General features: G+C 46.0%; 2 protein-coding genes across 2 annotated transcripts in view; both read left to right on the forward strand.

Moving 5' to 3' along the window:
* LOC108918451 (unconventional myosin-X-like) overlaps positions 1-15,377 on the forward strand; it is a 90,004-nt gene extending 74,627 nt beyond the window's left edge. Inside the window, exons 26-41 of the mRNA XM_018725704.1 lie at positions 1,011-1,134; positions 5,933-6,176; positions 6,266-6,361; positions 6,627-6,720; positions 6,865-6,920; positions 7,111-7,253; positions 7,395-7,589; positions 7,835-7,992; positions 8,641-8,764; positions 9,310-9,607; positions 9,972-10,179; positions 10,367-10,503; positions 10,630-10,753; positions 11,811-12,287; positions 12,893-13,084; positions 13,460-15,377. Coding sequence (XP_018581220.1) covers positions 1,011-1,134; positions 5,933-6,176; positions 6,266-6,361; positions 6,627-6,720; positions 6,865-6,920; positions 7,111-7,253; positions 7,395-7,589; positions 7,835-7,992; positions 8,641-8,764; positions 9,310-9,607; positions 9,972-10,179; positions 10,367-10,503; positions 10,630-10,753; positions 11,811-12,287; positions 12,893-13,084; positions 13,460-13,564 — 2,775 coding nt within the window. The 3' untranslated portion in view covers positions 13,565-15,377. The remainder of the gene's footprint in view (positions 1-1,010; positions 1,135-5,932; positions 6,177-6,265; positions 6,362-6,626; positions 6,721-6,864; positions 6,921-7,110; positions 7,254-7,394; positions 7,590-7,834; positions 7,993-8,640; positions 8,765-9,309; positions 9,608-9,971; positions 10,180-10,366; positions 10,504-10,629; positions 10,754-11,810; positions 12,288-12,892; positions 13,085-13,459) is intronic.
* A 1,472-nt stretch (positions 15,378-16,849) lies between these two features.
* LOC108942298 (pituitary tumor-transforming gene 1 protein-interacting protein-like) lies at positions 16,850-21,672 on the forward strand. Its single transcript, XM_018765529.1, has 7 exons — positions 16,850-16,972; positions 18,202-18,254; positions 19,054-19,162; positions 19,496-19,598; positions 19,927-19,992; positions 20,539-20,585; positions 21,233-21,672. The coding sequence occupies exons 1-7, from the start codon at positions 16,852-16,854 to the stop codon at positions 21,274-21,276; spliced, it is 543 nt and encodes a 180-aa protein (XP_018621045.1). The 5' UTR covers positions 16,850-16,851; the 3' UTR covers positions 21,277-21,672.
* The last annotated feature ends 2,048 nt before the right edge of the window (positions 21,673-23,720 follow it).

Here is a 23,720-nt window from a genome sequence, read left to right on the forward strand (position 1 = left end):
TCTATCTTCTTCCTGGCTCCAGCTTTAATCATCCTAATGAGATCAACCTATAGCCGTCGTCACTTGTTGGTGAGCTAATTCCTTGAGTTTTGCCCAAACCGCATTCCCCAGCCACATTACCTGAGTCACCAGGGGGCCCATCATTTTCCTCCACTTAACACTAGATACACGGCACAGGCGTTTGTCGCGTGCCCGCCCTTCTGTGTGGAGACTATGTGGTGGGGTGAGCTCAGGTTGAATATTCTGGCAGGTATTTCAGCCACACTGGCTTGACTCTGCCAGTCTGAGCGTCAGATCCCAGACGCTGTTGTTGAATCGCCTCGGGAGAGTGGGTGGGGGAGCTGTCGATTCGGTGCAGGCTGAAAGGCGCTGCTCTCCACCTTCCTGATGCCCCAGAGGCAATAATTAGCCACTTTTGTCTCCAAGAACACACACATGCTCAGAACTTGTTTTGTTTGTTCTGGAACCCACATGGCCAGTAGTGATTTGGGGAGCAGGAGCAATGAAATAAAGCTCTGGTCATCAGTGTGATGAGGTCATGCTGACATACTCCCAACCAGAGCCTCTTAGCAGAGAGCCACCGGCTGTTCTGACCCAAGGCTATAATGTAAGAGCCGTCCCAGTGTCACCATAGAGTGCAGCCGAGACTAGCGTGTGAGCATGTAATGTTGGAAACTGTTTTTCTTCATAGAATAAAATGTGTGCATTTAGCTACTACTTGGTAGGCACTATTTTCAAAACCAGCTTCCTCACCTTACAAGTCTGCACTTAATCCATTCATACATTGGGGAATTTGCTGGACTGGATCAAGTGCCATAACTGGCAGGGTAGAACCTCAGGATGCTTTCCTAGGATTGCACCCAGTAGCCTTCCGATGACAGATACTGGCATGAGGTACAGATCAGAACTGAAACAGCAGCTATTGGTTTGAAGCGTATTTTGGGTTCTGGTTCCAGAATTGATGATAGAAAATGGCCTTTCTCGCATTTCCTCTCCCATGACCCCCCCAGTTCATTGACAGTGATGATGACAATGATGGATATGTGGACACAGATGAAGAGGTATCCAACGGGAGAGTGAATTTGTTGAATGGAAATGGACCTCCGTACTTCCACAGCTACCTCTATATGAAGGGTAAGGAATCCTGCACCTTAGTACCCTCAGTCCCTATACTCCTATCAGAAAGTAAACCCTCCAGTCTCCTGCAGTTATGAATACCCTGATACACCCTGTTTACTGAGAGCTTGTAATGCCCTTCCCTGTTACTCATCGCAAGAAGTATCCTTTCCTCTGCTCTCCTGCAATATCAGAGGTGTTTAAAAAGTAGCCTTCAGTATTATTTAGCAAACCAATACGGAAAGAAATTGTTTTATCTTTTGGTAGCTATCAGTACACCTGGTGGTACATGATGCATGGGGTAGTTCTCTTGTCTCAGCTCCTGGGCTGTGGGTTCCAGTCTGGTTCTCTCTTTCTGGAGTTTGTATGTTCTCCATGTGTTCACATGTATTCCTTCTAGGTGCACAGACCAAAGACATGTTACAGGTGAACTAAAATGCCATATATCAATGTGAGTGGGTTTGCCATCCAGGGTACATCTTGCTTCTTGCCCTATACTTTTAGGATAAGCTCCAACCACTATGACCTTATATCAGCCAAACAGCTATTGATGATGGATGGATGGATGGATGGATACAGTGTTTCCCATCGGCAGTATTTTTTACCTTGGAGTTACCAATCGTTCTGCTTTACCTGTCAGATGAAGGTTCCACACCTATTTTTGCAAAACTGGTCTCCGTCTCCAGGATTACCACCTAAACACAAAAAATGTTGATCTTCATTACCCTCCCCTTTTACCTGTACCACATAAAGTTTTCATCGAGACACAACAAACTACAAGTTCAGATCAAGTTTATAGTAATCTGACCTGCATTTTCAGTATCGTGTCTGGCATCTAAGCTGTGACGCTTGATTTCCATCACCTTGTTGTCCATCCATCCATCCATCCATCTTCCTCCGCTTATCCGGGGCCGGGTCGCGGGGGCAGCAGTCCGAGCAGAGTCCTCCAGACATCCCTCTCCCAGCACACCTCCTCCAGTTCCTCTGGGGGAACCCCAAGGCGTTCCCAGGCCAGCCGGGAGACATAGTCTCTCCAACGTGTCCTGGGTCTGCCCCGAGGCCTCCTCCCAGTGGGACATGCCCGGAACACCTCCCCAGGGAGGCGTCCAGGAGGCATCCGGAACAGATGCCCGAGCCACCTCAACTGGCTCCTCTCGATGCGGAGGAGCAGCGGCTCTACTCCGAGCTCCTCCCGGGTGACCGAGCTCCTCACCCTATCCCTAAGGGTGCGCCCAGCCACTCTGCGGAGGAAACTCATTTCTGCCGCTTGTATCCGCGATCTCATTCTTTCGGTCATGATCCAGAGTTCATGACCATAGGTGAGGGTAGGAACGTAGATCGACCGGTAAATTGAGAGCTTCGCCTTACGACTCAGCTCCCTCTTCACCACAACAGACCGGTACAATGACCGCATTACTGCGGACGCCGCACCGATCCGTCTGTCGACCTGCCGCTCCATTTTTCCCTCACTCGTGAACAAGACCCCGAGATACTTAAACTCCTCCACTTGAGGGAGCAACTCCCCCCTAACCCGGAGGGGGCAATCCACCTTTTTCCGACTGAGAACCATGGCCTCGGATTTGGAGGTGCTGATTCTCATCCCCGCCGCTTCGCACTCGGCTGCAAACCTCCCCAGTGCACGCTGCAAGTCTTGACTTGATGAAGCCAACAGGACCACATCGTCCGCAAAAAGCAGAGACGAGATCTCGCGGCCACCAAAACAGACACCCTCCGTTCCCTGACTGCGCCTAGAAATTCTGTCCATAAAGATAATGAACAGAATCGGTGACAAAGGGCAGCCCTGGCGGAGTCCAACATGCACCGGGAACAGGTCTGACTTACTGCCGGCAATGCGAACCAAGCTCCTACTCCGGTCATACAGGGAACGAACAGCCCGTAGCAACGAGCCCCGAACCCCATAATCCCGAAGTACCCCCCACAGGATGCCACGAGGGACACGGTCGAATGCCTTCTCCAGGTCCACAAAACACATATGGACTGGTTGGGCAAACTCCCACAAACCCTCCAGCACCCTAGTGAGGGTATAGAGCTGGTCCAGTGTTCCACGGCCAGGGCGAAAACCGCATTGCTCCTCCTGAATCCGAGGTTCGACTATCGGTTGGATTCTCCTTTCCAGTACCCTGGCATAGACTTTCCCAGGGAGGCTAAGGAGTGTGATCCCCCTGTAGTTGGAACACAATCTCCGGTCCCCCTTCTTAAAAAGAGGGACCACCACCCCGGTCTGCCAGTCCAGAGGCACCGTTCCCGAACTCCACGCGATGCTGCAGAGGCGTGTCAGCCAAGACAGCCCCACAACATCCAGAGACTTGAGAAACTCGGGGCGGATCTCATCCACCCCCGGAGCCTTGCCACCGAGGAGTTTTTTGACTACCTCAGCAACTTCAGCCAGGGAAATGGACGAGTCCCCCTCCGAGTCCCCAGCCTCAGCTTCCTCTACGGAAGGCGTGTCGGAGGGATTGAGGAGATCCTCAAAGTACTCCTTCCACCGCCCGAGAACATCCTCAGCTGAGGTCAGCAGCGCACCACTTCCACTGTAAACAGTGTTCGTGGAACACCGCTTCCCCTCTCTGAGTCGCCGGACGGTTTGCCAGAATCTCTTTGAGGCCGACCGAAAGTCTTCCTCCATGGCCTCACCGAACTCCTCCCAAGCCCGAGTTTTTGCCGCGGCGACTGCCAGAGCCGCGCTCCGTTTGGCCCGTCGGTACCTGTCAGCTGCTTCAGGAGTCCCATGAGCCAGCCAGGCCCGATAGAACTCCTTCTTCAGCTTGATGGCATCCCTTACTTCCGGTGTCCACCACCGTGTTCGGGGATTGCCGCCGCGACAGGCGCCGGAGACCTTATGGCCGCAGCTCCGAACCGCCGCCCCGACAATGGAGGCGCGGAACATAGTCCATTCAGACTCAATGTCCCCCACCTCCCTCGGGACCTGGTTGAAGCTCTGTCGGAGGTGGGAGTTGAAGACCTCTCTGACAGGGGCCTCTGCCAAACGTTCCCAACAGACCCTCACTATGCGTTTGGGCCTGCCAGGTCTGTCCAGCTTTTTCCCCCGCCATCGAATCCAACTCACCACCAGGTGGTGATCAGTTGACAGCTCAGCCCCTCTCTTCACCCGAGTGTCCAAGACATATGGCCGAAGGTCAGAAGAAACGACTACAAAGTCGATCATCGACCTCCGACCTAGGGTGTCCTGGTGCCAAGTGCACTGATGGACACCCTTATGCATGAACATGGTGTTCGTTATGGACAAACCGTGACTAGCACAGAAATCCAATAACAACTCACCGCTCGGGTTCAGATCAGGGAGGCCGTTCCTCCCAATCACGCCCCTCCAGGTATCACTGTCGCTGCCCACGTGGGCGTTAAAGTCCCCCAGTAGAACGACAGAGTCCCCAGTGGGAGCGCTTTCCAGCACGCCCCCCAGGGACTCTAAAAAGGCCGGGTACTCTACACTGCCGCTAGGCGCATAAGCACAAACGACAGTGAGAGACCGTTCCCTGACCCGTAGGCGTAGGGAGACGACCCTCTCATTCACCGGGGTAGACTCCAACACATGGCGGCTGAACTGGGGGGCTATTAATAAGCCCACACCAGCCCGCCGCCTCTCACCTTGGGCAACGCCAGAATAGTGGAGAGTCCACCCCCGATCGAGGAGAGTGGTTCCAGAACCCAAGCTGTGAGTGGAAGTGAGCCCGACTATATCTAGACGGTATCTCTCAACTTCCCGCACCAGCTCAGGCTCCTTCCCCGCCAGTGAGGTGACATTCCAAGTCCCAAAAACCAGAGTTGGCACCCGAGGTTTGGGTCGGCCGGGCACTCGGCCCCGACCACCGCCCAAATCACAACGCACCGGCCCCTTACGGTTTCTCCGGCAGGTGGTGAGCCCACCGAAGAGCGGCTCCACGTCGTGGCTTCGGGCTGAGCCCGGCCAGGCCCCGTGGGCATAGACCTGGCCACCAGGCGCTCGCATGCGAGCCCCCCCCCCCCAGGCCTGGCTCCAGGGTGGGGCCCCGGTGACCCCATACCGGGCGGGGTAAACGAAAGCCTTGCTTTTTCCTTCATAAGGGGTTTTTGAACCGCGCTTTGTCTCGTCTGTCATCCAGGACCTGTCTGCCATGGGAGACCCTACCAGGGGCATATAGCCCCAGACAACATAGCTCCTGGACTCATTCAGGCACTCAAACCCCTCCACCACGATAAGGTGGCGGTTCACGGAGGAGTCACCTTGTTGTGTTACGCTATAAATCTGGAACCCTTGATTGGCTTTCCAGTGATGCTGGGAGAACTCAAGGAAGATCAATGTCAGTCAGATGGACCAGAGAGCAGATGTTGTCTCATATCGTGCTGAATCCTTTGTGAGGAGTTACTTATTTTTAGTAAAGAGGCTTTACCACTTTGTGACAATTTGTCAGAGAAGAACTTTGCAAGCAGTAGATTATATAGATTGGTATTAGGGAGGGCGCGATAGTGCAGCGGGTTTGGCCTATACCTGCTGTGTGGTAGGTTTGAGGTTTGAGTCCTGGTTGAGGTGCCTTGTGGTGGACGGGCGTCCCATCTGGAGTGTATCCCCTCCCCCTTCACCCTTCTGCCCAGTGTTGCCGGGTAGGCTCCAGCTCACTGCGACCCCACTTGGGACAAGCGGTTGTGGACATTGCATTGCATAGATCACTTTTGGCTGGCAATCCATCAGTGTTCCCGTTCTCTACTGGATCGTGCTCCTCTGGGGTTTGACAAATCATTGACAGTGAGACCAGTCGCAGGTGTCTTTTGTTAAATTTCTCAACCATCCGGCCCTTAGGTGGTTTAATGAACCCATGGCGTCGCCGCTGGTGTGTCCTGAAGGACGAGACATTCATGTGGTTCCGGGCGAAGCAGGAATCTCTCAAGTCAGGTTGGCTGTATAAAAAGGGTGGCGGATTATCCACGCTGTCCCGGAGGAACTGGAAGATGCGTTGGTTCGTGCTCCGTGAGTCCAAGCTCATGTATTTTGAGAATGACAGCGAGGAGAAGCTGAAGGGAACCATCGATATTCGGACGGCTAAGTAAGAGTCCTTCCATCCTTGTTATGCATGTGTTTGCAAGGTATAGTCTGAAACCGAGACCCTCCAGTTGACCATTGATCTGTTTGCAGGGAAATTGTGGACAACCATGAGAAAGAGAATGCTCTAAACATTGTAACTGAGGAGAGGACCTACCAGGTGTTTGCAGAGTCCCCAGAGGATGCCAGGTATGTTCCTCTTGCTCCCAAATTATACTTATTTTGGCCTTTGCATACAAGACTGCCTACGATATTTTTGGAAGATTAATAAAACCTTTGCTGGGCTGAATTCAGGAATGCAGTTTGAAGTGTACATGTGATGGCAGTACCTAAGACAATCTTCTGTTCCCTCAGCAGACGATGGGAGGAAAACAGGCAGCACTTGCACAGTGTAGCTCAGACTGCATGTTCCCTGTTTTTCTGACCCCATCCTCTCCACCTTTCCTGTCCCCAGCGGCTGGTTCAATGTGTTGAGTCGGGTACACAGTGCAGCACCAGAACAGCTGTTGGAGATGCAACATGAGCAGGCCAACCCCAAGAATGCAGTGGTTAGTTTCGCCTTCCTCTCCTGCTAGCTTAAGTAACATGTACCTTAAGGCAGTTCTAACCAGTACTAGTTGGCTATGAGGCAGGGATATACCTCTCTATCTCATAGTATTCAAAGCCTGTTTCTTTCTCCATTTGTTTTGAAGGGAACACTAGATGTCGGGTTGATAGATTCAGTCTGTGCCTCGGACAATCCTGACAGGTAAGACTCCATCTAGCGGCATGTCAGAGAAACTGTAGATGCTTTAGTTATGCAATGGCTTCCTTATTCCAATCTAGGGAGCTAATGTAGAGATATGAGACACAGCTTTTGTCTGACCCAGTAGTTCTATGTGTCATAGAAACATAGTTATATGCCTGTTCTTAACACTGGAGGACACATTTGTTTTCAGGCCCAACTCCTTTGTGATCATCACAGCCAATCGGGTGATCCACTGCAACACAGACACACCAGAGGAAATGCACCACTGGATTAGTCTCCTGCAAAAGCCAAAAGGCGACTCCAAGATCGATGGGCAGGAATTCTTAGTCAGGGGTGGGTGCAGCTTTCGGCATGGGGACAAATGCTAGAATGGTGGTTGGGTTGGGAGATAAGGAGTTCAGGTGAAAGTACGGGGTATCGCTTCAATGTGGAAGTATCTTTGCCCTTTCAATCTGGGGGCTTCTTTTTCCTTAGGCTGGCTGCACAAGGAGATCAAGTCTGGGGGGAAGAGTACTTCACTAAAGCTAAAGAAGCGCTGGTTTGTACTGACCAACAATTCCTTGGACTACTACAAGTCGTCCGAGCGCAGTTCCTCCAAACTGGGCACTCTGGTGCTCAACAGTTTATGCTCTGTGGTGCAGCCTGAGGAGAAGGTTTTCAAGGAGACCGGTAAGTCCATACCTGGTGCAGAAGATTATATGTGCAGAGAGGGATCATAGGTGCTAAACCTGTGCTTTCATCAGTGGATTTTGCAGGGAGTTAAGGCTGGTAGGCAGCTGTTGCCTTATTTACTGGAGGAGTTATTGATATTAATAACCATCAGGAGCACATTTTTCATGTTTTCATGTAAATTACTCTTGAAATGCAGGTACAGTAATTTCCTACAGAGGTGCTCAGCACACTGTTTCTTCCAGGCTACTGGAACATCGTTGTCCACGGGCGGAAACACTCATACCGTCTATACACTAAGATGCTGAACGAAGCCACAAGGTGGACCTCTGCCATACAGGGTGTCATCGACAGCAAGGTTCCCATTGAGACCCCCACCCAGCAACTGATCCGGGACATCAAGGTACAGCTGCCCAACCAAAAAAGTAACCTTTGGTTCAATGGCAGTAGTCTGAGTGACCAGGTGGAGACCTTGTGTTCTCTCCATCGTTCATGTGTGCCATATCTCTGTTGCAGCCTTGGAAACGTGTCCCTTTGCAGGCCGTATTTGTGGACAGGGAGATGTTGTAGCTAAGTGAGGTACAGCTCTTTGTGTGTGATCTGCAGAAGCAAAACCCCTCTAAGATGTATTAGGGTTGTCTCACTCCATATCTCTCAATGAAGTGGTTGCTGAGAACCCCAGGTTCAGTGCAGCACTATATTCTGTTATGGTGCCATGATCGCGAAAAACCTTTAAATAACTTATAAAATGACTTAAAAGTGCTGAACCATGGTTCGACACTGTCTGAAGATCATTCAGTCACATAATCAAGTAGAAGTAAGTCATTATGTGTTTGAGGAATTTCTTGTTCCAGAGGGATCAATCATGGCACCCTGGTTCTCCTGTGATTGACTCTTCTCTGTCTTTGACACTGAGAATGCTTGTGTGAAGTGCTTTTCTGTGTGTGAGCTCTACAGAATGTTGATCCCAGAAACTCAGTCTTGTATAACGCTGACTTTGACAATAACGTTGGCTTTTCCTCCTGTCCATCTCCTCAAACTCCGGCTCCAGGAGAACAGCCTAAACCCTGAGGCTGTGGAGCAGACGTACCGCAGGAATCCCATCCTGAGATACACCCAGCACCCCCTGCACTCTCCCCTACTGCCCCTGCCCTATGGAGAAGTCAATGTCAGCTGTGAGCATCTTTTTCCCTCATTCCAGCAAAATGACCACAGGCCACCTAATTAGAAACAGTGGCCCTGGTTGCATCTCTTTAATGTCTCTGTGCAGACTGGCCCTGATCTACCTTTGCCTTCTCACTTTCACTTGATCATGCTTATTGTTTGGGGCAGCTGGTGGTGTAGTGGTTAGTGTTGCTGCCTTTGGATCCAAAGGTTGTAGGTTCTGTCTCTGGCTGTAGTACCCTTGAGCAAAACACTTACCCTAAATTGCTCCAGTAAAATTACCCAGCTGTCTAAATGGGTAAATAATTGTAATCTTAGCATTATAAGTTGCTTTGGAGAAAAGCATCAGCTAAATGAATAAATGCAATGTAAATGAGATATAACACAAGGTAGTATAACATGCAGCAAGGTCTTGGACACATTCAATAAATGAGGAGAACCAGGCTCTTCCTTTCTTTCTGCCTGCTTTTCTCTTGCTGTCTTTCTCTATGTACACCCCTGTAACCCTAAAATTCTGTTTATATAATAACTCTCCGCCTCCATCTTTGTGTTCCAGTGCAAAAGGAGAAGGGCTATGCCAGTCTGCAGGACGAAGCTGTGAAGATGTTCAACTCCCTCCAGGAGATGGAGACTGTGTCGGACCCGGTGCCCATAATCCAGGGAATCTTACAAACATGCCAGGACCTGCGACCACTCCGTGATGAGGTTTATTGCCAGCTCATCAAGCAGACCAATCATGTGCCACAGTCCAACAGCCCAGGCAATCGGGCACACTGGCACCTGTTGACGTGCATGAGCTGCACCTTCCTGCCTAGCCGCGCCATCCTACGCTACCTCAAGTTCCACCTGAAGAGGTGCGCCCACTCTGTCAGCATATTCATCTCCAGCTGTACTACTTATCTGGGTCTATATCAGTATCTTAGTCAACAGTTCCCTGCATTTTTGGTCAGGAAATTCTCTGAGTCTATGAGCGGCTCCAGCATCATAAGGACATTTGCAATGGGCAATTAACCCTGTGCAAATGAAGATGAATTCCCAATTTGAATTTTTAATTAATGCCTCTTTTTCCTAATCTTCGTGAAATTTACCTTTTTAGTTAAACATATTTTTATCAGCTAATGGATAAAAATCAGGAGCCCCATTCCCATGCCAGGATTCAAATTGCACACTTCCTCAATTGTGGAAGATCTCAGTGTCTCTGTACATGTCATTCCCCAGGATCAGGGAGCAGTTCCCTGGGACAGAGATTGAAAAGTACGCCCATTTCATTGGCGAGTCACTGAAGAAGACCAAGTCCCGGGAGTATGTGCCCTCCCAGGAGGAAATTGCTGCCCTCCTGACGAGACAGGAGATGACCACCACTGTGTACTGCCACGGAGGAGGATCGTGCAAGATTTCTATCAACTCTCACACCACTGCTGGCGAGGTGTGCCTCAACCACAGGCTAACTTGTCTGAAACAAATCAGAGGGGAAACACTGTGCCAGTTCTATTTCAACCATGATATCATCCAGACTTCTTGTCATGCAGACATGCAGCATCGCAACACGCTTTCTCTGAAACCACCAACCCAAATCCAAACATTTTGCAATGTAATTCTTCTGTGGTTTTAAGGTAGTGGAGAAGCTCATCCGAGGTCTTGCTATGGAAGACAGCAGGAACATGTTCGCCCTATTTGAACACAACAACTTCACAGACCGGGCTGTGGAGAGCCGCATCATTGTTGCTGACATTTTGGCCAAGTTTGAGAGGTAAAAACATGGTGTAAGAGTTCCTTGACTGAACCTTGCTTTCTGTTTTTTCTCAAAAGTAGAACAGTGTTGGCTTCCTGGAAATTCTCATGTTATTCCTCATTGCTTATGTTGGCATTCAACCAGGCTGGCAGGCAGTGAGGAAGAGGAGGAGGAAGGACAGTGGAGGCTTTACTTCAAGCTCTACTGCTTTCTGGATGTGGAGAGCATGCCTAAGGAAGGAGTTGAGTTTGCCTTCATGTTTGAGCAGGTCAGTTCTTCCATGTGCATGCTGTGCTCACAAACTATTACAGCTATAGAAAATGGACTGACAGAATAAGAAATGAAAAAGAAAGAAGACACTACATTCTACATATCAAATATTCCCCCATGCCGCCTGACCCAAAAATAAATACATATCTCCCGTTATCTGGTGAAGTCTGGAAGAAGAATACGATTACGCATTCCTTTTAGTAAAGACACCTTTTACATTTGATTTACATTTATTTATTTAGCACACAGTGGGGGGTGTGGTGGCGCAACGAGCTTGGCTGGTTCCTGCTCTCTGCTGGGTGGGGTTCGAGTCCTGCTTGGGGTGCCTCGCGACGGACTGGCGTCCCATCCAGGGTGTGTCCTCTCCCCCTCCAGCTTTGCGCCCTGTGTTGCCGGATTAGGTTCCGGCTCTCTGCAACCCTGCTCCGGGCAAGCAGTTTCAGACAATGTGTATGTATGTATTTAGCAGACGCTTTTCTCAGTAGCGTCTTCCAGTGAACACTATGTAGTGTTACCTGGCTGTATAAACGGACATTGTAAGTCGCTGGAGAAAAGTGTCAGATAAAGTCAATATAATTAAAGAATAGTACTTGAATGCAGTTCAAGAGCATGCAAGTTATGAAATTCAAAATTCTTTCATCTATGTGTTGGAAAAACACATTTACATTTATTTAGCAGATGCTTTCCTCCAAAGCGACTTCCAACAAACTCTATGTAGTGGTATCAGGCCACACACCTTATTCATCAAGGTGACTTACACTGCTAGATACACTACTTACACTCAGTCACTCATCCATACATCAGTGAAACACACTCTCTCTGTCACTCACACACTATGGGTGAACCTGACACCATGTCTTTGGACTGTGGGAGGAAACCCATGCATACTCCACACAGACTGAGCAGGGATCGAACCCACATCCTCTTGCACCACCCAGGCATGCCCCCTTTTAGTCATAACTTGTAGTGTTTCTTCAGTAGCTATTTCACATGCTGGATTTATCATAATATGTGTGATTGTGGTTGTGAGTTCTCTGTAACTTTGTTCTTCACAGGCCCATGAGAGCTTGATCAGCGGTCACTTTCCAGCCCCAGAAGAGACCCTTCAACATTTGGCTGCCCTGCGTCTTCAGTATCTTCACGGGGACATGGGCCGAAGTGGCTGGAACTTGGACACTGTCTACCCTGTGGGCCGCCTGCGAGCCCGCATCCTGCAGTCCACTAAGGCAGGCGGAGCTGGAGTGACTGGTGCAGGTGTGGGGTCGGGTGGCCACACCCTTGAGCGAAGACGCACCAGCTTCCTGGACGGCACGCTGCGGCGTAGCTTCAAGACAGGGTCCCTAAAGAAGCAGCGCGTGGAGGAGGAGCAGATGTTGGAGATGTGGGTGAAGGAGGAGCTGTCTGCCACGCGTGCCAGCATCATGGAGAAATGGTCTCGGCTTCAGGGGCTGCCGCAACACCAGGCCATGCTCAAATACATGGCCATCATTAAGGAGTGGCCAGGCTATGGGTCCACCCTCTTCGATGTAGAGGTGAAAGTCACAGAACAAAAGAATCCTTTTGTCCATTTTAAATAGCAGCGAAATCATACAGGTGTTAAGTTGCTAATAGATTTAAAGAGCAGTATGGGCATCAAGCCTTATATAATTTAATGCACTCCTCTGTATAAATGAGCCATGAATGTTTCTCATTTAGGGGGTGCGGTGGCGCAGTGGGTTGGACCGCAGTCCTGCTCTCCGGTGGGTCTGGGGTTCAAGTCCCGCTTGGGGTGCCTTGCGGCGGACTGGTGTCCCGTCCTGGGTGTGTCCCCTTCCCCCTCCGGCCTTACGCCCTGTGTTGCCGGGTAGGCTCCGGTTCCCCGTGACCCCATAAGGGACAAGCGGTTCTGAAAATGTGTGTGTGTGTGTGTTTCTCATTTACAAGAACAATCGGTAGAGCACTGGGCTTAAGACCAAAGGCAATTTTTACATGTTATATGTCTTTTTTGGAAATGTGGGTAACACTGGATAAATTAAAAATAAATGTGTTATTTTTGGTAATGTTATAAGTAAAACACAATATTAGGATCTTTTACTGAAATTAAGTCATAATGAAAAGATGAGGTGAATGACAGCACTGTGTGTAACTCTGCCTACAGTGTAAGGAAGGAGGCTTCCCCCACGACCTGTGGCTGGGTGTCAGTGCAGAGAACGTGTCCGTCTACAAGCGAGGGGAGCCCAAGCCCCTGGAGACCTTCCCTTACGAGCACATTGTCTTCTTTGGAGCACCACAGCCTACCACCTACAAGATCACCGTAGATGAAAGGGAAATGTTCTTTGAGACACCGCAGGTAAGACACATTCACTGTACTCCACATGTTCTGGCTTTTTGAAGTTCTTGACATCAGAACTACTAATGTACATCAATTCAATGCTATTAACGCATTTGCAGTGGAGTTTTACTTTTCCAGAATTGCAACTCACTTACTAGAGTCAAAGCAAGGGCCTCCTGGTTCCCATAGCTGGGTCTTAGACCTTTAAGCCCAGCAAATTAATGTTCTTACCTGCTGATGTGTGGTTATTGTCATCATGCAAGTCCAGTCCTCAGCTGAACCATGACCAGATGCACGAGGGTATAGGACTCAGAAGTTCTGTTTTTGCTGTTAAACAGAAAGCTAAGAATGTTTCTATCTGTTTTCATTTTTTTGTTTTTTTTGCAATGGCAGGTGGGAGAAATCACCAAGATCATGAAAGCCTACATCAACATGATTGTGAAAAAGCGATGCAGCGTGAGATCTGTGTCGAGCTGTGGTAGTGCCTGGATCAGGTGATCTGCTGAGACCAGTCGCCATTCAGCATCCTAAGAGCATCATAGAGGGGATTATTCTGTGTAGACAAAGATGTACTGAGCATGGAAGACACTAAAACACTGAACTGACTGGGAAACATATCCAAATAAAGCAAGAAGGAAACTCTTACCTTGTTTGAGCAACAGACTGAACAATGAGAGACTGATGGGAACAAAGAAATCTTTGCTACACGTCAGAGACTGTGGCAAACAATTAGCACATTTTAATGTATTCTGTCCTTCGTACAGGTTGATGTTTGTTTTTTAAATAAGTAAACAAAAAACCATTTCAACAAATGGAGCACAAAAGCTTAAACAAGTCCGTTTTTTTCCTGATTACTGCCAAAACTCTAATGAAAGAAGCAACAAAGCCATCTGCTTACTTGACTCCACCAGTCCATCTTCGATGCTACATTGCGTTTATGGCCATATGGACCAAACTATGGACGCCTCTCGCACGAGATCCGAGAGCCTTTAGTTCCTAGTCGTTGCACTTCACTCTCAGTGCCACAGGACCACATGTTCTTCTGGTGTGCCAGTGTTGCAAAGCAGCCTTGTGTGGGGCAGGCATCCCGTGACTGTGTCCTCACCAACCTTCTCTCCACATACACCTTCACCGCTGCATCTTTCTGTGGATTCATGTAGGCCTCTGCACAATGTGTGGCTAGTATTATGGTAAATATCAGTCTGTAGTCCTTAGATGCAAGAGCTAAAGTGTAGGTCAAACACCCTTACTTGCACCTGATATTTGTATTGTGCTCAGAACCAGTAGACCATTAGACTGTTATCTGTACGAATCCACGTGTTCTTCATTGCCATGTAATATCATCTGCTGCATATACAACGGGCTCCTTCGGGTGGGGGGTATTGCAGGTGTTGGGAGGAACCTGTGAGTCTGGATGCAATAGGGGGAGGACCATTCCCACCCCTGAATCTTGATGCCTTAAATGGTCTCGCTGCTTATGAATCCTAAGTGGCATTCCTCCTGTGGGTCTGTTGTTTTAGTCATCAGCATAGGCCATTCTACCGCACAGTGGAAGTCGAGCCAAACTGGTAGTCTGTAGTGATCAAGCACTAGGAACAATTACTGTACTTTCTCACCCTTTTCTTCAGTAACAGGGTTTTTTGTGCAGGCAAAGATACAGTAAGAGTGACAGTCAGCCGTTTCTATTGAACAAATTGATCAGCAATTTACAAAACCCTGAATCATACCATGACATCGTTCACATGATACTTGTGAATCCAAATGTATTTGTAATACTCAGTTCAAGTCTCCAGTATCTGAACAGTACTGTGTAATTTGCTGTTAGACATTCAATTTTTTTTTTAATCGTTTGCGTGATGTGACTGAGAGTTTTGAATCTATTGGTGGAACAGAACTATTGGTGAAAAAAAGTGTTGTTAAGAAACAAATGTAGCAGGGTACCTCTTGTCCTGGGGGTTTGTTATAGATGTGTTTTACAAGAGAGGATCTACTGGTCGGGAGGGGCTGGTTGGGGGGGTATTTATTCTATATCTTTAGGTAACTATATTCAAAGGAAATGGCACTTGGTAAATAGATCTTGCAGGGCAATGCAGACATGGGGATACTGTATGTCTGTGTGTCACCCATGATCACGATGTGTGGACCTCGCACGTGGCACCTCCTCTCCCGTGTCTTAACTACTGTTACACGATGAGTCCGGACGGCTGCAGGCAGCCACACCGGCCCAGAATGTACGCATTTATTATTGTTATAATCATAAACAAAATTGTGCTTGTTTTAAAAGAAGAGAGAAAGAACAGATTTTTTTGTAACTGGCTTTACAAAATGCTTTAATAAATTATTGGATTTAACAACTTTTGTCTTGTCTGTTCATCCAGTAGGCTACATTTTATCCCATGCTCATTAATGAATCAGGAAATGCACCTGAAAAATATAAACGTAATTAAGTTTGCAGGAATTCATGTGTAAGTTTTATTAAAATTGCAGAGTGTTGAATGCAATACAAAATGCATTTTATTTAATTTTTTATGTCATTCAAACTACAGGATGGTTTGAATCTTACTAATCAGGTGGATCTTACAAGGTTCTTTAGCAAGGTGCCCTCTCTGGCCTACAGTCTTTCTCAACATGTGTTCCTCAAGGCTTAGTGCTTGGCTCTTTACACTTTTCCACTCATACCACTTATTGTGGTACAAGTTATGTGTCATTGTCTCACATTGTCTTCAAGACTGTAATCCTAGACCAGTAGCAAACTCTCCATGAAACCTAACAGTTTATCTTACCCGCTTGATCTGTCAGACTATGGGAATAACAATAAACTCAAGTCTCTGCTTCATGGAAGCCATAACCCAATCTTCGAGACAGCTCCTCTATAGCAAGTGTAGAATCCTCCTGTACCTCACACCAGTTTATTGAGCTCTGGATACAAGCCACAACAATATTTTGCCTTTAGTTTCAGCAGCTCCCTCCTGTCTTTGTGTTTTAGTCAAACCTCTTCAAGTGATAGCAAATGCTACTGCATCTCCCCAAGCTGAAAATTCTAATTACAGCCTACAAGACCATCGAAGGATGAGCACTACACTCCTCCATCTCTGATCACACTTGCATGGTGCAAAATCTAAAGTCTGTAGGCTCTCATTTTTGGCTCCAATGTGATACAACAAACTCCCTCAGAACTGCTGAATCCCTTCCAGCGGCTTGGAAAAAAGTCTCAAAACCGTGTCTTGAACTCCTGACAGTAACTTAAATGTGTATAAGACCATCTGCTATGATTATGTATACGATGTCACCTATGTAGGCAGCTCAGCTGATGGTATTTTAATGTGTTTGCGTTGAAATGCTGCGCCTGGGCTGCAAATCCCCGCGTCTGTCTCTCAAGATCGCCATTCGGTGTTGAACTCGCTTTGTTTGTCAAGTTTCTGCAAGGCGAATGAACGTAAATGCGGCGCTGCGGTGTGTTCGGGAGTTACTGCGAAGTCCTGTTGTCATGTCCCTCTTCAGCAGACACACCCAGACTTTCACAACACAAACTGAAATAGTACCCCCCACCGATCTGTGTGGTAATGCAGTAGAAAAGGGTGAAGTCACATGAGGGACTGGAGCGTGGCTCCCTCCCACTGGGGCGGTGGCGGTGGACTGGACGGAGATGAGGACCTGGAAGAACTTCGAGTTGAACTTGGAGAAGTTGGAGGAGAAGCTGTACTACTACTAGCAGTTCTCTAGCGATCGAGGGGTTTAAATTGCGTCGCCAGCCGTCGGCATCATTGTCTTTCCATGCCATGGGGATGATGGGGGAGATGAAGCTCCGGACTCTTCGATTGCACGACTGCTGTTCCGCGCCGCTTCTCCTCGTCGTCACCTTCTTTTTCTTGTTGACCACGACGGTCCCTCGAACCTCCGCTGCTCGTGAGTCAGTCCTTCTTCTCGGTTCAAACGGCGCGAGTAAAAGAGTGTGTCAACTGTCGTCCCGTTGCGTTGGATAGTTGAGCAGCTTTGGGAGAGGAGCTGCTGCTAACTTCTCGAGCGGATGGCAATGAGTGTATTATCGTAATGTGTCTGAACGTTGAAATGTTTGCGTTCCTTTGCTTTGCCGCCTTACACAAGTGATCGAGTCACTGACACACCGTCGTACCGTAGGGAGCCCATGATGCGGTGCTTGTTGTCGTTATTAATGTTTTTACGGTAACTGCTTAGCGTTATACCCCCCCCCCCCTTTCCCATGTGGTGTAATAACCTAGAAAAACTGAAAAATGCCCCACCTAACTGCACGTAACCATTGTTTTGTGTTGCCGAAAACAAATGAATAAGAACAGGCGCGCGCAGCCTCCCTTTCTCACCAAAACACACACACACAATGGAACATTGTTGATTCAACGCTAGACCGGCGTAGACGCCATTAAGATGCTGACAAAAAATATGTGCAGCACTTTGCTGCTGACTTGTACTGACAAAAAGATTTATTCACTTAGAAGCTTTTCTGAGCTTTCAGGCCAGGGCTGCTTTACAAGTTCTGGTAACCTTTGAGTTGTGCTCTGCCATATATCCACATATAAAATGTCACGTGACCTTGGCAACCTGCCTCACTTGGTGTCCTAACCAGGAGGGAACTGTGGAACGACACATTGCTCTCGCATCTGCTCTTCACCTCAGAGCAAAATAGTTCAAATTTGATGCTGTCGTGAACCAGCATTTGCGCTTTGCCAAAACAAGTGTCTGTCCTGCACTTCCGCCTTTTGGACTTCCGTCCATCTGTTTTGTTTATGTATTTTGGACACTTTTATCTCACACGAGGTACAGCTCAGAATGAACTAAAGTTGATCCAAGGTTGTTCGGTACGGTTTGTTCCCTCGTTCACGTGTGGTATTCAAATAGCTACGAAAAGGCAAGATATATGAATAGCTGAGTCATAGATATTATGTAACAGATGGTGATGGGTGCAAAACAGATTGGAAGAGGTCTCAGAATCAATTTTGGAAAGGGATTCAGCAGTTCTGAGGGATGGAGGGAGTTCATTACCCCACATCAGAGCTCTAACTTTGCATTTGGTGGACTGGTGACCCTGGTCAGCAATTGAAGTGATAGTCTCATACTGTCTGCCCTTTAACCCTGTGCTCTGTTCCTCTCCCCATGGTCAGTGTGTGCTGAGAACTCCAACACAACCTGCAAGGAATGTCTGAAGAATGTGTCGGTGAGCAAAGAAGGCCAGTTGGTTAACAGTTTATTAACTGCCAGGTCAGGTTTAGTAAAACACTGAGGGGAACCCCTGTGGCGATCACATGACCATTTCTAACAAACTAACTGGATAGCAGCAAACCCAAGGAGGCTGACTACCTGATGGAAAATATACCCTGTTTTTTTGTGAGAATCAGTGTTAAACTGATGCTGGTAGTAAATGCAGGCTCACTAATGTAGACCACATTGAAACTGGTATATCTGGGACAGCTGGTAGTGTAGTGGTTAGAGCTGCTGCCATTTATTTATTTTTTATTTTTATAGAGCACTCTTCTCACACAGTGACACAGAGCACTTTAACACAGGCATATAGCAAGAAAAATTGATACAAAGAAGACAGTCAACTAATGGCTACCATAATGAAGAACTTATTATAGAGCTACAAGTATACCTACTGGCCACTGGGGAAAGGAACAAAAACTCCTAACTGAAGGCTGAGGGAATAAAAAACCGCTGGGGGGTCCACGGGCCAGTGGTTGCCAAGGCCCTCCTGGGCATTCTAGAAAGTAACAATTTGTAAGCCAGTGTGTAACAAGTAATAATGATAATGGACCCAAAGCAATTGAAGTGATAGTCTCAAGTCTGATCCCCACCTCTGGCTGTAGTACCGTTGAGCAAGGTACTTACCTTAAATTGCTCCAGTAAAGTTACCCAGCTGTATAAATGGGTAAATAATTATAAATACCACATTGTAAGTTGCTTTGGAGAAAAGCATCAGCCAAATGAATAAATATAAACTTGCTCGTTTCTATTAGTGCTTGTGGTGCAGGACAACCAAGAAGTGCCTGGATTACCCTGTGAGGACTGTACTGCCGCCCCATAGCTTGTGTCCACTGGCTGAGGCACGATGGGGGCTCTGCTGGGGTAAAACTGTCTGCTGTTGCTATTCTGGGATGAGAGGAGGGGGTGCAGACCTACAGAAGCTTGACAGGCTGAAAAGTCTTTGAAAAATAGTTCTCGGTTGATATTTCCCATGATGATCACTGCAAATCTTTAAATCGCACAGAGTAACATTTTGAACCTTAGAGAAGTCATGCTCACGCAACACCTAATTTTGCAAGAAAATTTCCAAATAAACAGAGTTTTTTCCAAGCTTTGGACTGTCTTTATAAGGGCAACTTTTTCTGGATATGATATATATTATGAAGTCAAATTTTTAAATGTGGATAATAAACCTTCTTTTTTTTTTATTTTTAGTAAATTTCCAGGCCCTAATAATCACCATGGCAGTTATTGGTGGAGTTATCATTATTGCCATATTCATATGCTGCTTCTGCTGTTGCAAGTGTAAAAATATTGGGTGAGTTTTGAGTTAAAAACAGCACTCCCACCACACACACACAAAATAATAAATGTATCTACCGTGTGTATACCGTTATCACCTTGTAGTGAACCCAATATTGTTAAAGTTTGGACAAACTCTGAACAAACCTCTGTCCACATACTGCTGCTTGATATAACACATTTTTCTAACTCATGTTACAGTTGGTTTGCATTAAAGATTGTTTTTGACTGATGAATTGAACTGCAATTCTTTTATGCTCTTTTGATGAATCCTTACTATCCTAACTAAACCCATTCCTGTATAAGTAGCCTGTTGACTGTGACATGTGTGGTATTTCTTTCAGGTCAAAGAGGACAGAGACCAAGATGGAGATGCAGGAAGAGATGAGGAAGGCCCGTCAGATGGAGAGGTGAGAGCACTCCCCAATGGTGTCCCTAAGGCATTGAGTGCCCTCCATGCACAAATTTACACCTCCTGTCTTGTGTTCGGAGCAACACGGCAAAACCAGACACTGATGCAAGAGACCAGTTTGTCAGGGCTGAATTTTAATTTCAAGTTCAAACTTGCAAAGACCCTCATGTAAACATTCGCAGAAGATGTTTCTCCTGAGGTTGACACAAAAATGGTTGAATCTTAGGCCTCAGTTGTATATTGTCCAGTGTATTTGAGTACATCACATTCACCTCCAAATCACACAGCATTAAATGCCTGATGATTCTCTAAACTAATTGGTCTTCTCTGCTTTACCCTTAGGGGCCAATCCAATTGTGTTTTTGAGAAATAGAATAAATGGTATTGTCAGCCATTTTCTCATGTATGACATGTAGAACTGCATGGTTCTGTTGCTCGCATGGGTTTGAAATTGTCATCATAGTGATCTTCCCTTTTCTATGGGAGTTTGGGAACATGTGTTTATTGCTAAGTCACTGTTCTGTGTTTGTATACAACCCTGTAGGAAAGCGGAGATGAAGGAGCGACACGATGAGATCAGAAAGAAATACGGTGTGTACCTTGTTAAACAAGCTAATATAACCCTGTTGTAACAACATGAAACATTGCCTGGTGCTCACTTATGGAAAAGTCCAGCTGTATCCTGCAATCCAGCCCAGCCTTGACTGCTTCCTCTTTAAAGTGCCAACTGTGGGGGAGTGCTGGTGTGTGTTTCCCAGATGTGTGATCAGCAACTGGTGACTGTGTGTTATATGTGTTGGCAAAGAGCTGACACTGCACCCTTGGAAGGAACACACGAATTGTGTTAAATCAGTTGTGACTGACATCTGGGGACAGCCAGTAGTGTAGTGGTTAGAGCTACTGCCATTGGATCCAAAGGTTGCAGGTCTGATCTCCACTTCCAGCTGTAGTAGCCTTGAGCAAGGCACTTACCCTAAATTGCTCCAATAAAATCACCCTGCTGTCTAAATGGGTAAATAATTGTAACCTTAACATTGTAAATTGCTTTGGAGAAAAGCATCAGCTAAATTAATAAACCTGAGTGGTCAAGAATTTTGAACTTCCCTCTACTTGGCTTTGACGAGTGTAATTATACTAAATCAATATACTGTAAAATTCTGAAATTGTGTGTTAACTTACTTGGCCTCTGTTATGAGTAACAGAGAATATAGTAAACGATATTCATGTTTTTCCCCTAGGTCTGGCTAAAGAAAATCCCTACAGCAAGTTTGAGAACAATTAAATATGTCCTGCTCTGAGGCTCCTGAAGACTTATTCCTCTTTCAGCAAGATTAAAAATACTATCCATACCAATGATGTCAGGACCACATTGTTCCATCAGATATTAGTGAGTCTGAGTCAACGTCTGTTGTGAAGGACAATGAGGTGGAACTGATAACTGGAAATAATGTGTATAATCAGTTTAATACGTGTTTTAACATGCAGTGACTTAACCTTATGTATTTTCACAATTTGTCCTGGGGGATTCTTTTTTCCTTAGTTCATTCAGTGCCCTGGACACACAATTATTTGGCCTATCCCTACTACCAGTTGTTAAAGTAATATAAAACTCTGTCAATTTCCAAGACCTCCTGCAGAAATAAAGGGAGAATCAAATAAAGCTGCCTTTCTAGTCACAGTAACTTGTTCGCTTGCAGTATTTAATGAGCTCAAAGTAACCTGTTGGCTTCATTCCGGGGTTCATCTAGATGATTGTTAAAGCCAAAGCAGACATGTGGTGTATACTGCATTCCAGTTCACTATTTTGGTTCACTCTTGTTTGCTGTATTGCTTATTACCTGCAAGTGGAGGAAAGTGTCACTTCTGTGCCATAGTCTTCTTCCTAGATGGAAATCTGCCAGATTCTGCAAATGTGTCCTCAAAATGTACTTTAATAGGTCACATTTGAAAGCAATCAGTGAGTTTATGCTAAAAATTATTCAGAGTCTGGGAGGCAGTAGGCTGGATGGGTTCATGTGCAATTTATGGGATAAAGATTCTGAATTTTATAACCTGTTCTCTCCACAAGTAAAAATATTGTATGTACTGTTTATGTATTCAACATAAAATGTAAAAATACCATTTTGTTACCATTGTAGGGATTTTTGAGTAATGTAAAATGTGGTAACTCTTTTTGCATAGTGTCAAAACAGTACATTTGTTCCTAGGGACAGTCATTTATACCAACATATGCCTGTTGAATATCCACAAAGAATTCAGTCTAACACCTTGACCTAGTGCACAAGAGTAGTTCTGTTCCCAATATTTGTGCTGGTAATATTTAGGTCAAAGACTGAGCTTCTTAACTAACAGGCTATCTGCTACCCAGCAACTCGTATCAAAGCTTCTTTGTGAAACAATACCACAATCTCAGGGCACTCTCGCTAGGAGAAAGCAAAAGGGTATAAAGGATTTTTAGCTGTGCAAATGTTGATTGCCCTCTTATTAGAAATTGATTACATAATTTGGTTGTCTGCATGTGCTGAATTTATACTGAACACAAGCAATAACCCATAAAGTGTTGATGACATACAAAAAAAATGAGATTTTCTCCAGTGGAAATGTATATACAGTACATAAATTGTACTTGAAAGAAATGCGATGGGTGTGCTTGGCTGTATTGACATGACTCATTTTGTGGAACACTTTATATGCATGGGGTATATCAAAAGATTAAGGATTCAGATTGTTTATGGTTTTGGGTACCACCAATGTCTTCTTTCACGGAAGCTCCAATGGTGGACTCGGCAACCCCACCTGACCTGAGGTGTGAGCCCTCCAGTAAACTTTAATACAGTACTAAGCTCATAAGCATCACCTGATAGCTACTACCACCGTTTAATAGAATTCCTGAATGTAATGTTGATGTAATACAGCTGTTCCATGCATTTATACTGGTAGTGTTTCAAATTTTGCTACTTTTATTTCTGCTTGTATTTTCCAAAGATAAACTGTAGAGGTTCCACATCTTAAAGTGGAACCCAGTTTGTATAGGTTCACGTGGGTTTCCTGCAAGTGCTCTGGTTTCCTCTCGGTCTAAAGAGGTGTTTCAGGTGAATGGGTGACTAACTTGCCCATTGTGTGTCTGTGTGTGTGCGCTTATGGGTGTTACAATTGCTCTGGAATAGATGGGCTAATGATTGTAGGAAGTAGTGTTTAGTACATCTTGCACTGTAAGTCACCTTGAATAGGCTAAACAATACATGTTAATTGTACATTGCTTTGAAAAATTGTCTGCTAAAGAAATAAAGCAAGTTTGTGGACTTTAACTTTTCTGATGAGGAAATGTAAAGTGTGGCTTTCAGTACCTACTTCCTGCAGGAACTGGTTTGTTTTACACAAAGTGATTTATACTGTTACTTGATATTAATGTATTTTCCAAAAGCTTGAGTATATCAAAATGAATTTAAAGTCTTTATTTAATTCTCAAATATATACATGAATGTCAATTTGTGTGTTTCTTCCATCTACTGCCACAAGTGTGCCTATCTTCAGGAGTCTAAACTTTTTATCTTTATATACTTGATCTTACACTTGTTTTCTGGCATTTATTCATTATTTTTATGTACTTATTTAAAATATATTTTTACACCAAACTTTTTAGATTTCTAAATATTTGTCACCTTGTTTATACTTACTGTTCAGACAGTCTTTATTAATAAAAGTTAAAGGTTTTCTAGAAATGTA

Source organism: Scleropages formosus, chromosome 14 (assembly GCF_900964775.1).
Source record: "Scleropages formosus chromosome 14, fSclFor1.1, whole genome shotgun sequence".
NCBI lineage: Eukaryota > Metazoa > Chordata > Actinopteri > Osteoglossiformes > Osteoglossidae > Scleropages > Scleropages formosus.